General features: G+C 37.4%; 1 protein-coding gene across 1 annotated transcript in view; it reads right to left on the bottom strand.

The window, feature by feature from the left end:
• Positions 1 to 6,643: 6,643 nt before the first annotated feature.
• gnb1l (guanine nucleotide binding protein (G protein), beta polypeptide 1-like) overlaps positions 6,644 to 13,764 on the bottom strand; it is a 40,158-nt gene continuing 33,037 nt past the window's right edge. The window contains exon 7 of the mRNA XM_057832757.1: positions 6,644 to 7,946. Coding sequence (XP_057688740.1) covers positions 7,668 to 7,946 — 279 coding nt within the window. The 3' untranslated portion in view covers positions 6,644 to 7,667. The remainder of the gene's footprint in view (positions 7,947 to 13,764) is intronic.

Below are 13,764 nucleotides of genomic sequence, written 5' to 3'. Positions count from 1 at the left end.
CCAAAAAGGTTGCTGACCCCTGCTTTAGATGATAAATCCAAACAAAGAAAAAATGGGGGAAAAAAGTTTAAAAGGGTAAATATATGAAAAAGAAAATCTCGATTACTACTTGATTTCTGCGATTTCTGCATCGAGACCCATGTTATAGTACCACGTTTCACCCATAAAATCCCCCATAAATCTGGCTGTGGCCCTTCACAGCTGTGTCTTGACACTCAATGATACATGCTACATGGAGTTTTTGGATCAAAAAGAGGTAAGTACGTGATAATATCTTGTTAAAATCATGGCGTCTTTAATTGTGCTCTCGCATGCTCTCACCTGCAGTTAGTGTTTTGCTGTTTAAAAATGTTTTTGTTTTTTAAAAATGCCTTCCTGTTCAAAAATTTTCTTCCCCCAGAAAATTGAGGTTTTAACCATTTATTGCCGATTCTATCACATTTGATACACTTAAATTTCATGATTTTGAGAGTAATTCAGAATTTTAACATATCTTTTTCCCAAAAAAAAATTTGGATGCAAGTCAACACATGCATCTGCAGGTTCCCTGGGGGGAAAAAACGGGATTCAGCTAGGGTTATAGATATTAGAGTGCTTATTACACATATTCATTTCATCATTTCTTTTTACAAATATGAAAAAAAATAATAATAAATTAATTAATTTAATTAGGACTTATTTTTCAAATTTTGGGATTCTCTGATAATTGCTTCATGTTGCAGGTCTTTAAGGGTTAAGCTTTTCAATGATGTATCACACATGCATATCGGACAATTTTTAAATTTCGCCAAATTGGGGGTCTCAGAGTGGAACTTCAAATCACCTGAGTGTTTTCCGCCACATATATATATATTATTTTTACATCTATTTTAATAATCACAATTGACATTGTTGTGTGCATGGAGGCCAAAGAATCATAGTGTCTTTTCTTTAACAACCATACCTTGACTTAAATTCTATTCAATTTGACTTATTTCAGTCAGTATAAGTCAACTAATTAAAAATCTTTTAATAAAATGCAACCCGTGCACCACCATTTTTAGTAAAATGCGCTGTCTGATAAAATAAGAAATCAGTCAAGGGAATGTGAAGAAATAAACTGAATATATTTCTCTCTCACACAAAATTTTTTTTGCTAACTTGGTTATACATATCCTGATGTGACTAAAAATAATAATTTAAAAAATAATTCTAATGAAATATTTAGTTTAAAATGCACTTTGGATTTTTAAGAAATTGTAAGGTTCTTCAAAAAACAACACTTAAAAACAATACTTAAACACTCAAAAATAACACGATTAAGGTAGAAACAATTTAGCAAGGATGAGAATGAAGAGTGTATGTATGTATGTATATTATTCATTCATTCATTCATTCATATATATATATAATATACTGTATACACACATATATAATATTACAGGAAATTGTAATTCAGTTAAAACATTCTTTGATGAAAAACACAGTACGTACACATACAAGATGTCCTTGTTTTACGACACAGTTCCGTTCTTTTGGGATTTGTCAGAAGGCGTCACAGACAATCAGCCCATTTTTCGACATACGCTCGCTTACATTTATGGTTGATTATTTTAAGTGGTTGCATATCGTTGATCAATCATAACTACAAAAGAGAGATTGGATTTGAGGAGTTTGTGGTGACAGGATGCCAAACATGTGCCACTGAAATATGAGGAGATTGACGATAGATGACAACGCAACCTGAAGCATCATGTCACACTTATCTGCATGTGGAACATCTGCTGCATGCAGCCTCTACCAAATTATCTGGGGAACATTATTCAAAAACTCTGTTCAGTCTTAAGTCCTCCTTATTAAGGTTAATGGTTCACAAGTACAATTAAATGAGGGCATTAAACAGATTAAATGCTTTGATGATCTTTTTTCATTTTATAAGAAACACACCAAGACATACTGACAGGTGAATAAAGCATTTTAAAACTTTTAAAATAAAAGTGTTTGGTAAACTGCTTCAACGCCTTCATGACCATGTCCTACCCAAAAGTCAAACTGAACTTTGACCTTCAAAGCCCCAGAAGACACACTTTGGTGATAAGTGAAGCTCATGGTCTATTGTAGTGGGGGTGTCCCTGTCCATTTATTGACTTCCTTAAAACATCCATTATGAAGTGATTTACGAGGTTCACCGTCCACTACTCCGACCAGCAGGTTGCTGTCTGTTCCATTCACAACACATCTGCACCAATGGAAATGGCATTTGATTTATCAGACGAAAGGCGGAAGCTGGCCCACGCTGAAGCTGGTGTTTGTTCAAAGCCAACATGAGACTTAGGAAGCTATTATGAATGGGAGATGTCAGCAGAGGGGTCAGGGACAAAAGGCATAGACGGACCTCTGCGGGGTACAAGGAAAACATGTCCTGAAAACCAAGCCAGTGAGGGGGAGGGAGTTCACATATCCCTTTATGATATTGCTGAGGTACACATACATAAGTTGAAAGATATCCAAAACTTTGGTTACCCTATTTTGCTGAACAAAATGTGACAAATATTAGAATCAGCTACGTCAAACAGAAATAGTCTTCTAATAGAAGTATTCAATTGCTGCCAAAGTTGTTATATTATAAATGTAAATAAACACAGTAATTGTTCATAGTACATTATATCAGGAAAACCTTGTCAAGAGGAAAATAATACCCATTCAAGAACACGTAATGTTGACCAAGAATGCAACAGCTGGTATATTGAATCAGGCTCTCCCTTGCTCTGGCCTGCTGTGATTACCTATGTTTGACAAGTACAGCTCAGGTTAGCCCACAACAACTGTGCTAACCTGCTGAAATAACACAGGATTACATATCTGCTCAGGTGCGTCGTACATCTCATATTCAAGTCCACTGGAGCGAATCTAACATCAAGTAGGTAAACAGAATCACATAATTCCATTTTGTTTGGCAAACTATCAGGAAGGTGTGATCAGAGGAGGAAGTGTGTTAGTAGTTTGGTGGGCACGAGCAGGCATGTGCATTTAAAAGGAAAACCGGCTATGAGGACTTGTAGTTCTTAAAAAGATAAAAGACAGTATCAGTTATAATAATTTGATATTAAGACCCCTCTTAATGTTTTTGTTTTAATAACATTTGGAAAATTAGTTTAACTTGAAGGTCGCCATTGTTGACGTCGCAGTGTACTTGGGTAGTGACATATTCAGGTTGCGTGACTGTTTAGCAACATAAACATGTAATCTGTTCAGCCATTTCAATTTAATACCTGAGCAAAACATTGAGGAGTAGGGCATCAATGATGTTGTTTCACAAAACGAGTAACAAAATATGATATTATTTATTATTATTGTTGTCTTAACTATTGTTGCTATTATCTCAAGTACATCATTGGTTTTGTCTGATTTTTTATTATTTTTATTTCCTCATATGCAAATAAAGCATTCATTCCTTCATATGAACAGGATAGACGGGATGAGATGAGAGTGGGACAAAAGCTGTGATGTATATGCGGCAACTGCATCTTAATAACAACGGAGAGGGAGAGTTTGTTGTCAAGAACTCCAGTTTTCGTTTGCAGATCTTCACGGGAAGCAATAGTGTGATCAATCTTATTCCAATATCAATCTGTGTGATCAATCTTATTCCAATATCAATCTGGAAATTGTAAGCATCCAGAGCTGTCGTGTTACCGATAATTAATTAAAGACAGCCGTTTGATAATTTTTGCAGATATCCTGTGCATCACAGCACATGAAAACTTTGCAGTTTGCCTTGACCGAGACATCTTATGGGCTGAGCTTGCCATCCTCCGCGACCAAGAGTGCTGTCTCGGAACCGCATCATCAAAAGGTAACCATCGTCACGTAAAAGCGACTATTTTAACTGTCCACGTTGAAGATCGTCCTGCCGATCAACTAGGAGCAGCTACAGAGTTGTCCAGAGCATTAAAGTGCATGTGACACGAAAAAGCATGTTTATTTCATAATACACGCGGTATTTTATGCCCCTGAATGATATGGGCCGCTTGGATGTGTGTGGAAGCGATCGCTATTTTTATTTAGTTTTTTGAATCCCGCGCCATGAAAATGAGTGACTTCCGGCTTCGGTCTTGCATTGAGGAGGAGGGCGCTGTGACGTGTACGGTAGAAGACGTCCTCTTCACGCTACAGTGTACTGTTGTGTATGAGGACGAAGGATTCAGCTGATTTTGCGGATTAATACGTTTATTTTTCGCATCACGCTATGCGCCTTTTTGGAGTTTCAAAAGGTTCCCATTCACCGTGAATATTTACTGTGGGACCATTGGACTTACGAAGAAGTGAGTAAACATCTTGTTTTGTATTATGTCAAATACGAATACAGCGATTACAAAGTAAACACTACAAACTTCCTTTAAATGAAGGACTACTTACGTTTGATCATTGATAGGCATGTAAAAAGCTCTCCTAATGCTCATTAGCAGCAGCACGTTAGCTGCACAACAACTCCAGCCACCCTCCTCCGGGGAACAAACTGTAAATTGCTCTCCGCCGGGCGGTTTGCCGATCCGCGAAGACAATCGACAACCGGGTCGTCATGTCAAATAATCCAGGACAGTTATGTGTGATTCTCCGCTTTGAAGACTTTGAAGCATCACTCGGTTCGGGTTAGCATGTCGGCTAGCTGTCACGCCTTCTGGTTTGTTTACATTCTCCGAAGCCGGGGAAGGGAAATGACATATGTCCGATTTAGGTGTCATAAAATATCGTTCGGGAGGTGCGACAGTAAAGGTGAAGTCGACAGTTTTGACCATTATGGAGTAATTTTGCCATGTCGTCCTGAATAAATACATTTTTATTATTTCATATACCATTCAGCACAAGACTGTTATTTGTCGTGACCATGCCATTTATTTAGCAATTGGGGAAAATACTTGGATAAAAAGAATATCCTGTAAAAATATTGGAGTAGAGAGACTGAAACAATGAAATTTTGCGGCTTTCTTCGTCGCGTTTTCCTCGTTCTGAATAATTCCCCCTCAATGGGCTGAATAGTAAAATCGATGAGCCCAGTCTACCGCTGACGTCATCCACCTGTTGGGGACGCTAAAGCCCAATAATGGTAGGCGTGGCTAACCGGCAGATTAAAAGACTAATTTCCGTCATCTGTGCTTTGCTAAATTGTTGTATATAGTCGAATCGTCTCAAAATATGATTCCAATTCACTTAATAATGCCATTTAAGACTTTTTTTTCTCGTGTCGTATGCTCTTTAAGTGGTCCCGCTTTATATTTAATATGTGTTGAATAAAGAGTATCATGAATTTTAATCATGTTTATAATAATATGTAAAAATGCCAATTAACAATTTCTTTATGTAATGCCGTATAACATGCTCAAACAAAAATGAAATGAAAATTAGTAGATGAGTGGATAGCGCTGTCGCCTCACAGCAAGACAACTTGTTGCCTTTCTGTGTGGAGTTTGTATGTTTTACCGTTGTGTGTATGGGTTTAAATTGGCCGTAGTGTATGACAGTGTGTATGGATGGTTAGTTGTCTGGCTGGAAATGCCCAAGACCTAGTAACTGACAAACCTTCTTTGGGCACTTAACGATTCGATTACGATTACGATTCAGAGGCTATGATTCGATTATAGATCGATTATTGATGACACCCCCGCACCCGCTATTAGCTGCTATTAATGTTTTGTGCATTAGTTACAAAAACTGTAAAAGAAAAAAAAGCCTCACAGGCTTAAATAAACGACTATTTCAGTATCAAGTTAACAGTTAAAAACAAATAATATACTCAAATCCCCATTGTGTATCAGCAGCTTTAAACTACATTCAATTCATTTAATGTTGTGAATCAACCGTTAGAAGTTGTTAAAATTGCTCCCGTTATTCAATAATTTCCCTTTTGTCTACTTTCGACATGTGAAAGTTTTAAAACTATTTTAAAGATAGATTCAAGTCAATATTTTACCGATTTAGGAGTATTTTAGATAAAAAGTTAATTAGGTTCGCTTGGAAGGTTCGCTACAACAGCTTTGCAGGGAAGTCTACTGCTTTAAGATGGCGGCTGTTTACTCACGCCCGCATCTAGCTTTCTGTACATTGCATCTAGTGATATAAAAATATGATATCTACCGTGCCAGTATGTGGACGTACTTTTTAGCAGCTGTCGGCAGCAGTCAGGTATGTTGTTTTATCTCGCGGCATGAGTTGAGCTAGAGCCGTGAGTTGAGCATTGGCATTACCCGAGGGGCCGGGTAATGACAAGCATGATGTTTCGCTACTCTCGCTCCGTTCCTCATTGCGTCCCGAAGACTGCGCGGTGCGCTGAGTGTGTTTTACTTCCGCTTTACTTGACATCTTTCAATAATCGGATTTGGATGTTTGTGAATCGTTCTGGAATCTTCCACGGCCGAATCATGAATGATCTAAGAATCGGAAATTTCGCACACCTCTACAAACGATAGCGAAGACCAAAAGGTATTAACCTTAGTTTGATTGCTGGCTATTTGTATCATTTTCTAACCAACAGATTACAATGACGTCTTATTTTGCTTATTGGTTGAGATATGAGAAGATCATATTATTTTTTTCCTACATCAATAGTATGAGTGTGTATTGTCTTTCTGTCTGCAATCAGTCACTCAAATCCTCAGATGAAAATCAACAACTCATGCGAGTCGTCATACAAGCTTCCCTGGTATCGAGCACAGCTATTTTACAAGGACCAACAGAGCTGCGTCATTACTCCAGAGTGCATTACGCACGTCGACATGGCGCCCTCCGTAATTCAAAATATGTACTAATTTTTATAAATGTTTAAATCAATGGCAATATTTTATGTCTTTCTAATAACAGTTTAGTACAAGATAACAATTGTGGCTTATTATGGCCAAACAAGTCTATCAGTCAGGGGTCCCCAAACATTTTCCTGTGAGGGCCACATAACTTTTCCCTTCTCTGATGAGGGGCCGGGGTCAGTTTGTAACAGAAAAAGTGTGACGATTGCAGGAGTGCCTAAATGTAAAAATGTATTGTTTTTCAGAAAGCCACAATCAAACAACCCTTTCTGGATTCTTCACGGAACAAAAGTAAATAAAATAAAAATAAAAATATAATGTAATCTAAGATAAGATAATATAATAAATAATAATGACACTATTAATTAAATAGATAATCACCAAATAATCCTCTCTGGGACCTTCACAGAAAAAAAGCCAGGAAATAAATAACACTATTGGGAAAAAAAAATAAGTCAAATTGCTCTCTGGTATTGTTCGGGGGGCCAGACCAAATGTGGAGTCGGGCCGTATCCGACCCGCAGGCCGTAGTTTGGGGACCCCTGCTTTCGGTGTTTTGCGGAGTTGTAGGTGTGACACCGCCGACTCCATTCGCAGCCAATGATCAGTCACTTTCGCACCCCTGTAACATGTGGCACGCTGCCATTACGTGTGTGCCAGGAGAAGAAACTGCTCGAGTCCATAAATATGAAAACATTTATTTCCGTAAATTTCCACGAGTGCTTAAATTTTTACATGTTTACTTCTACAAAATTCTTAGAAAATCACAATGATCAGTGAAGGGCCTCAGGGTGGTACTCATTTGCTCTTTCATGCTCAATCATGTTGGTAACCTCTTTCTAGAGTCACCATTGCCATTGAGCATTCATATGACGTTCTTTCAGAGGGTCAGCAAGTGCCAGGTACCTCACTGAATATAGACCACAGGCTGATACGTTGGTCTTTGGATCCAGCTGCCAGAAGTCTTTGTCTTGGGTCCTTGTGGTTGGAGAAAGCAACACTGAGAACCATGTCACTGTGGTACTGCAGAACTGCCAGAGGTCGCAGCTTTTTCCAGCTAAATATCCGTACTCGGTGGTCCCATCCCGCTGATGCTAACAGTTTACCATCTTTTCTAATGCTCAGCTGGGAAACGCCAGGGTTGGTTAGCATTACGTTGTCTTGAAGCTACCAAGAAAACAAAGGAAATACAACAATTTCAGAGCTAGTCATTCAAAAAAGCATTTATATATGATGAGGAATTTAGAAATTAAAATGAGTACTTTTTTGCATCTATTGGAATAATGTAAATATTTGAGTGTGCTCATAAATATTCGAATGAAGACTAAAAAGTATGCATCATTATTTTTTTTATAGACATTAAATATATATCTGCACACATAAACCACATAAAGCAGTGGTTTGATTTAATATATCAGACTGAGATATAATTCAAAATAATGATTTAATATATCAGACTGATATCATTCAAAATAATTCTGACCAATAAGAAGCAGCCTATAGGGACAGCATAGCAAAAAAATGCTTATTTCGTGTTTACACCACTCATTAAAACATTACATCATCACTGCGCTGAATGCGAAGCTTTAGATTGAAACAAGACATGACATGGCCTGCCCTGTTCTGTGCACTGATTTTTCAAAATGTTTTCCTTTGTTTTGCTACTAAAGCTTTAGATGCCTATTAGTCTTGAACTGCAAATAGAAAAAAGACTAATCTATAGTGCCGTCTATTCACAGAAAAAAAAACTTTTCTAAATAGGCAAGAACATCAATTAATTACAGCCTTTTAGGCTACATACAGCACATACAATGATAGAGAGATGATCAGGTGTTTCAAAGACAGAGGTCCTAAAGTAAGGTAGGATTTCTGCTGACCGAGGCCCATAAACTTCCAGTCTTAGTCATCAAGCATAAAAAATTACGACATGAGGGCCATGACCAAATCTCTCTGCGTTCCTCTATTTGGTTTGGTTTTAAGGAGGGGCTACACAAGAAGCACAAGGAGCTTGAGTTACCCTTGTCACAGTTTGCAAGCAAGGAAGAAGCTATCGTGGTGAAATGCTTGTTTGCAGACGATTTGTTGCTTTAAGCGCCTCTGATGAATTACATTTGCACTGAAAGGTCTGGTCAACCAAAAAGAAGAGACCTGATTAATTCACATTTGTAATGTCTGCCTGCTAAGGATTAGCCACAGAGTTTTTCCTCCATGAGCTACAGTGTTTCAAGAAGTCTCACTACCGGGCACTATTTTGACATCCTATAATAAATGAGCCCGATCTGAAGCCCATTTATTGAGGTGGGCATTCCTCCTAAGAGAAACGTGCTCTTCCTGCTAGGTTGGTGATCTCAGCTGGAACACTCCATGCAGTGCACACATCTGGATTTGGGGGGCTGAAATCCAACTGGACAGCGTAAAATTGACTTCATGGGTTGTGTCTAAGGAGACTAATGGGCTTGCATAGAAAGATATGTTGCTGAATTTATCTGCTCCTGTTCCGGGCTGGAACTATACACAAGCTGCATTTGGAAGATATAAGCCAGGTACTCACTGCCCAAGTGGATAAAGAGGAATTCAAGTGAAAGAGAGCAGGAAGGAATGCTGTGATCAAAAAAGAAACCTTTACGCAGAAGTGAGAGTTAATTTTTTAAAAATTTCTTTCTTAAATAATAATAATCCCGCTATCATCACTGGTACCAACTGTGTCCGTGTGTGGCTGCTTAGACCAAACAAGCCAAGGCACACTGATGCAGAGAAAACTTTGGGGTGACAGATTGTTTGGAGCTTTGTTATTACCTCAAGAAGTTGGTATGCTACGACCTCTCTCCATCTGGTTTGAATTAGAGGCCTGATAATGATGGGTTAAAGTGTCTGTTTGTGTTTGTTTTCTATCCAAAAATTTGTGTCAGGAAAGGGCATTTGTTTTATTAAAGGGTCAATTGTGAGCAGTTTGCCTAAACGAGTGAATAATGCAGTGACAGGCATTGTGACAAAGGATAATTTCCGATGAGAATCAATGATTTTTATTTTGTTGTTGTCATTTTCCTTACCTATTTAAAAAGTGAATTAACGTACATGTGATTAAGGCAAAGTCTAAGTGGGGAGAACAAGTATTTGATACACTGCCAATGGGAAAACCCATTGGCAGTGTATCAAATACTTGTTCTCCCCACTGTCTACTACTATCTCCCGGATTTGGAAGAGATGAGAGTCCATCTGATAAGAGTGAAAATGAAAACAAAACGGCAACAACTTTTAACGTTAAATGTACTTGAAATGAAATTTTACCAGAGTTTGGTGGAGTACCCAAAAATTGTACTCAAGTAAGATTAGCGTTACTTCAAATTTATATTACTCAAGTAAAAGTAGTAATCCAAAAAAATGCACTCAAGTACAAGTAAAAAAGTATTTGGTGAAAAAAATACTCAAGTAATGAGTAACATTGTGACTAACTGTTTCCAATGTTTGATTTTTTTCTCAGCACATATGTGTCTGTAAGAACTGTTATTATTATACTGTACTATAACCTATTACATAACCACATTAAGACAAAGAAATACAAAAAAAAAAAAAGATCTGGCGAGAGGGAAAAAAAATCAACAGAACTAAGCATCATTCATTCAAAGAGCATGAGTGCTTTCTGTTGCAGAAAATAGTTCCTAGTTTGAATAGTTGTATAGTTCCTTCAAAGTTCCTATTATGAAATTAAAAGGATCATATCTCCGGTTTTCCGTGGTCAGTCGGTGCCATATAAAAACAGAGTTTAAAACGGTGCTTTTAAGTCAAGTTGAGGCCAGCGCTCTATGTCAAATGCTTAATTTTTTACCGTGCTTAACAGACGCACCGTGATAGAACGGGCCAGCATGATCATAGAACGGCAAGCTTGAATCTGATTGGTATAATGAAGTCATGTGATTATTGTAGCCACGTCTCATTGCTGAAACTGGTAAAGCTACTGTTGGCATCACTGGCAAAAAAAAAAAAAAATTTTTTAAACGAACGACTAGTGTAGCCCAAAGTAGCGGCGTAATAGTAGCGTTTCTTCCTCACAAATCTACTCGAGTAAAAAATATGGCTTAGTAAAACTACTCTTAAAAGTACATTTTTCTAAAATTTTACTCAAGTAAATGTAATGAAGAAAATGTAACGCGTTACTACCCACCTCTGAATTTTAGACAATCTGTTGTAATCATTATTGCATGCAATTTTATGAAATCAACATTATATTTAAGAACTTTTTTGCTGTTAACAAACATGTCATTCTTATAAAGGTAACAAGATCTTATAGCTTTGTTTTCACAAAATATTATACAATGATACATTTCACACAAAATATACCTGCTTCTATTATGCAATTGAATGTACTATTGTACTTGTACACTACTATGTAGAGACATTTTTAAAGGACATCAAAAAAGATTACTACTCTGCCATCAATATTTTTTTGAATATGTCCATTTTTACTTTTATCCCTTTCTTGCCAAATGTATCACATTTGATACACTTAGAATTTCATGATTTAGAGACTAATTCAGAATTTTGAAATACCTTTCCTCAAAATTTTTTAAAAAAAAAGTCAACTCATGCATCTGCAGGTTCCATGAGAAAAAAACCCCAACAGGATTTAGCAAGGGTTATAGATATTAGTGCGCTTATTAGACATATTTGGTTTTCTTTTTTACAAATTTGAAAAAAAGGTTTCATTAAGACCTTATATTTCAAATTTTGGGATTCTCTGACAGTTGCTTCATATTGCAGACATTAATGGGTTAAATTGTCATCGCTGATAAAGACTTCGGACTTGCTTGTCTTAAAGAGTCTCTCTTTCACTGCATTTTGTACTGAGCGGAAAAGTTGGCTTCCTTTCTTGTCTTGGGATTACTATTTCTGCTCAAGAGACATTCTTTTGGCCCAAACACATCCAACAAAAACTCTACACATTAAGATCTCTTTGTAGAATTTCATAGACATAAGAAACATTCAGGCACGTCCAGTTGGCAAAAGTCACTCGTACCTTGCTCCACTTTTCTCCCTCATCTTCGCTTCAGTTTTGTCGTTCACGCTGATCCACTGAAACATCCCATCATCGCTCACTCACTCGAGCCTATCGACTGGAAGGTTTTTCACAGGCATTTCTGACACACCCTGGCCCTGAATCACGCTCACGAAGGAGGAGATTACAGCCTTTTGTCACCTTGCCTGTCAGAGCTTGGCTCTGGCTGACAAGAGATGGATGTGTCAAACAGGTGAGCAGTTCCATTCAGAAAAAGACAGAAGGGTTCAAAATAAAGACCTATAATTTTTCTGACAGGCTCATCCTCGATTTATTGTCAGCTAAATGAATTTAAACTCCACAGAAGGTGCTAAACCATGATTGCCAACGACAATGTGCTGCAAGAGATTAACAGATGCACCGTGGGAAATTAGTCAGTTTCACTTATTTGCTTAGAAAATTTATGATATGTGTATCTTTCGTTGAATAATTTTGTAAGTATATCATTTTTGCGCCACCCCAAAATCACCCATCGAAATAAGATTTTTTTCCCCCTAGGCTTACGTCTTATATGTTTGAAGCATTGTATGTATGTATGCTCAAAAAAAGAAAAGAATGAGTTCACTTTTTTCATAATCCCCTTAACAGCTATTCTTAATTTTGCCTGTATTATACAACACACTCATTATTTCAGTACATACTGTGCTTTAAGTGACATTTTTTCTTTGGTATTCTGCTATAGACAAGTTTCAGAGGTACTTCTGCTTTACTTACGTATTTCTGCTCGCAACTTCCGTTTGATACTTTCTACAACCAAAACAACAGTGGAGCTGGAGTGGCATCAAAATCATTGAAAAAGACAATTTGGAAATAACGCATCCATCTGCCATCATCACGACATGGGAGAACAGCATGTTCATGAAGGCCGTGCCACCACAAAGACCGGGTGTTTATGTAGCCAAGTTGCCGCTGGTGTTATGGAAGGTATGTACTTCTTATCCCTGCATTTTTATGTGTCTGGTGCTCAAAAAATACTAAAGCTAAAATCTTGCGCATGAAACGACTTGTTGTCTTTGATATTGTTATTATGATGATGATTGTAATTATGATGGCGTTTAATATTAGTTACTACAACTACTGTACTGCTGTGGCTGCAACACATGCTATCTGCTGCTAGCCTGCTGCTAATCAGTACGTGTAGGATGGCACAATTATGTAGATGCATAAATACAAGTTTTTTGTTCGTTTTTTACAGGTGGAAAATGCTATTAGGCAAGGGAAGACAACTTTATGTGCCTCACAACAACACTTACTGTACATCGATTGACATATATCGAGACTACGTGCGTTCTACTTTGATGATAGAAGGCTCGACTTATGCTCCACCTTCGTTAATATTTTTCTAATAATTTTATAAATTGTGATTTATTGACGTGTTTTGCACATGCACCAATCGATTTAAATAAAACAAGAAATTGAATTCAAAAGTTTTATTGCGATCAATATCAGCAATAAAAAAAAATGACATACTATTATTGTTTATATGTACACACCATGTACTATGTAGTATTTCCTTGTAACAACAAAATCTATGTCAGCCCCTTTGCATTCGTCAACTGTAATATTATTTGCAATTTTACCTCATTTCGGTGACTCAAGTGGCCGGCATATCAACATACACCTCACGTTAACACAGGCTGCACAGGTTGTTATAATTTTGTCCACGAATGATCAACGAAGTAATAAGAACAAACATACAATCTTTTAGGTGGATCCTTAGATATAAGCACATTCTTAACTTATTGTCTGCAGCTGGTTTCGATTTCAGGCGTATGGCAAGGTAGATCCACACTGGCACATTTCAGGTACAAGCTGGTCGCTGATCAAAACATTCCACTTATAAATAGGGTCTTCCAGGAGTTCATGCACAGCACAGAAAGTCTCGGAGTCTCATCTACGTTGTGTTGAATCCATTTTGGGAGATTCTGTGGG

This window comes from Corythoichthys intestinalis, chromosome 3, assembly GCF_030265065.1.
Source record: "Corythoichthys intestinalis isolate RoL2023-P3 chromosome 3, ASM3026506v1, whole genome shotgun sequence".
NCBI classification, from domain to species: domain Eukaryota; kingdom Metazoa; phylum Chordata; class Actinopteri; order Syngnathiformes; family Syngnathidae; genus Corythoichthys; species Corythoichthys intestinalis.
This window is presented reverse-complemented; position numbering and strand designations above follow the sequence as displayed.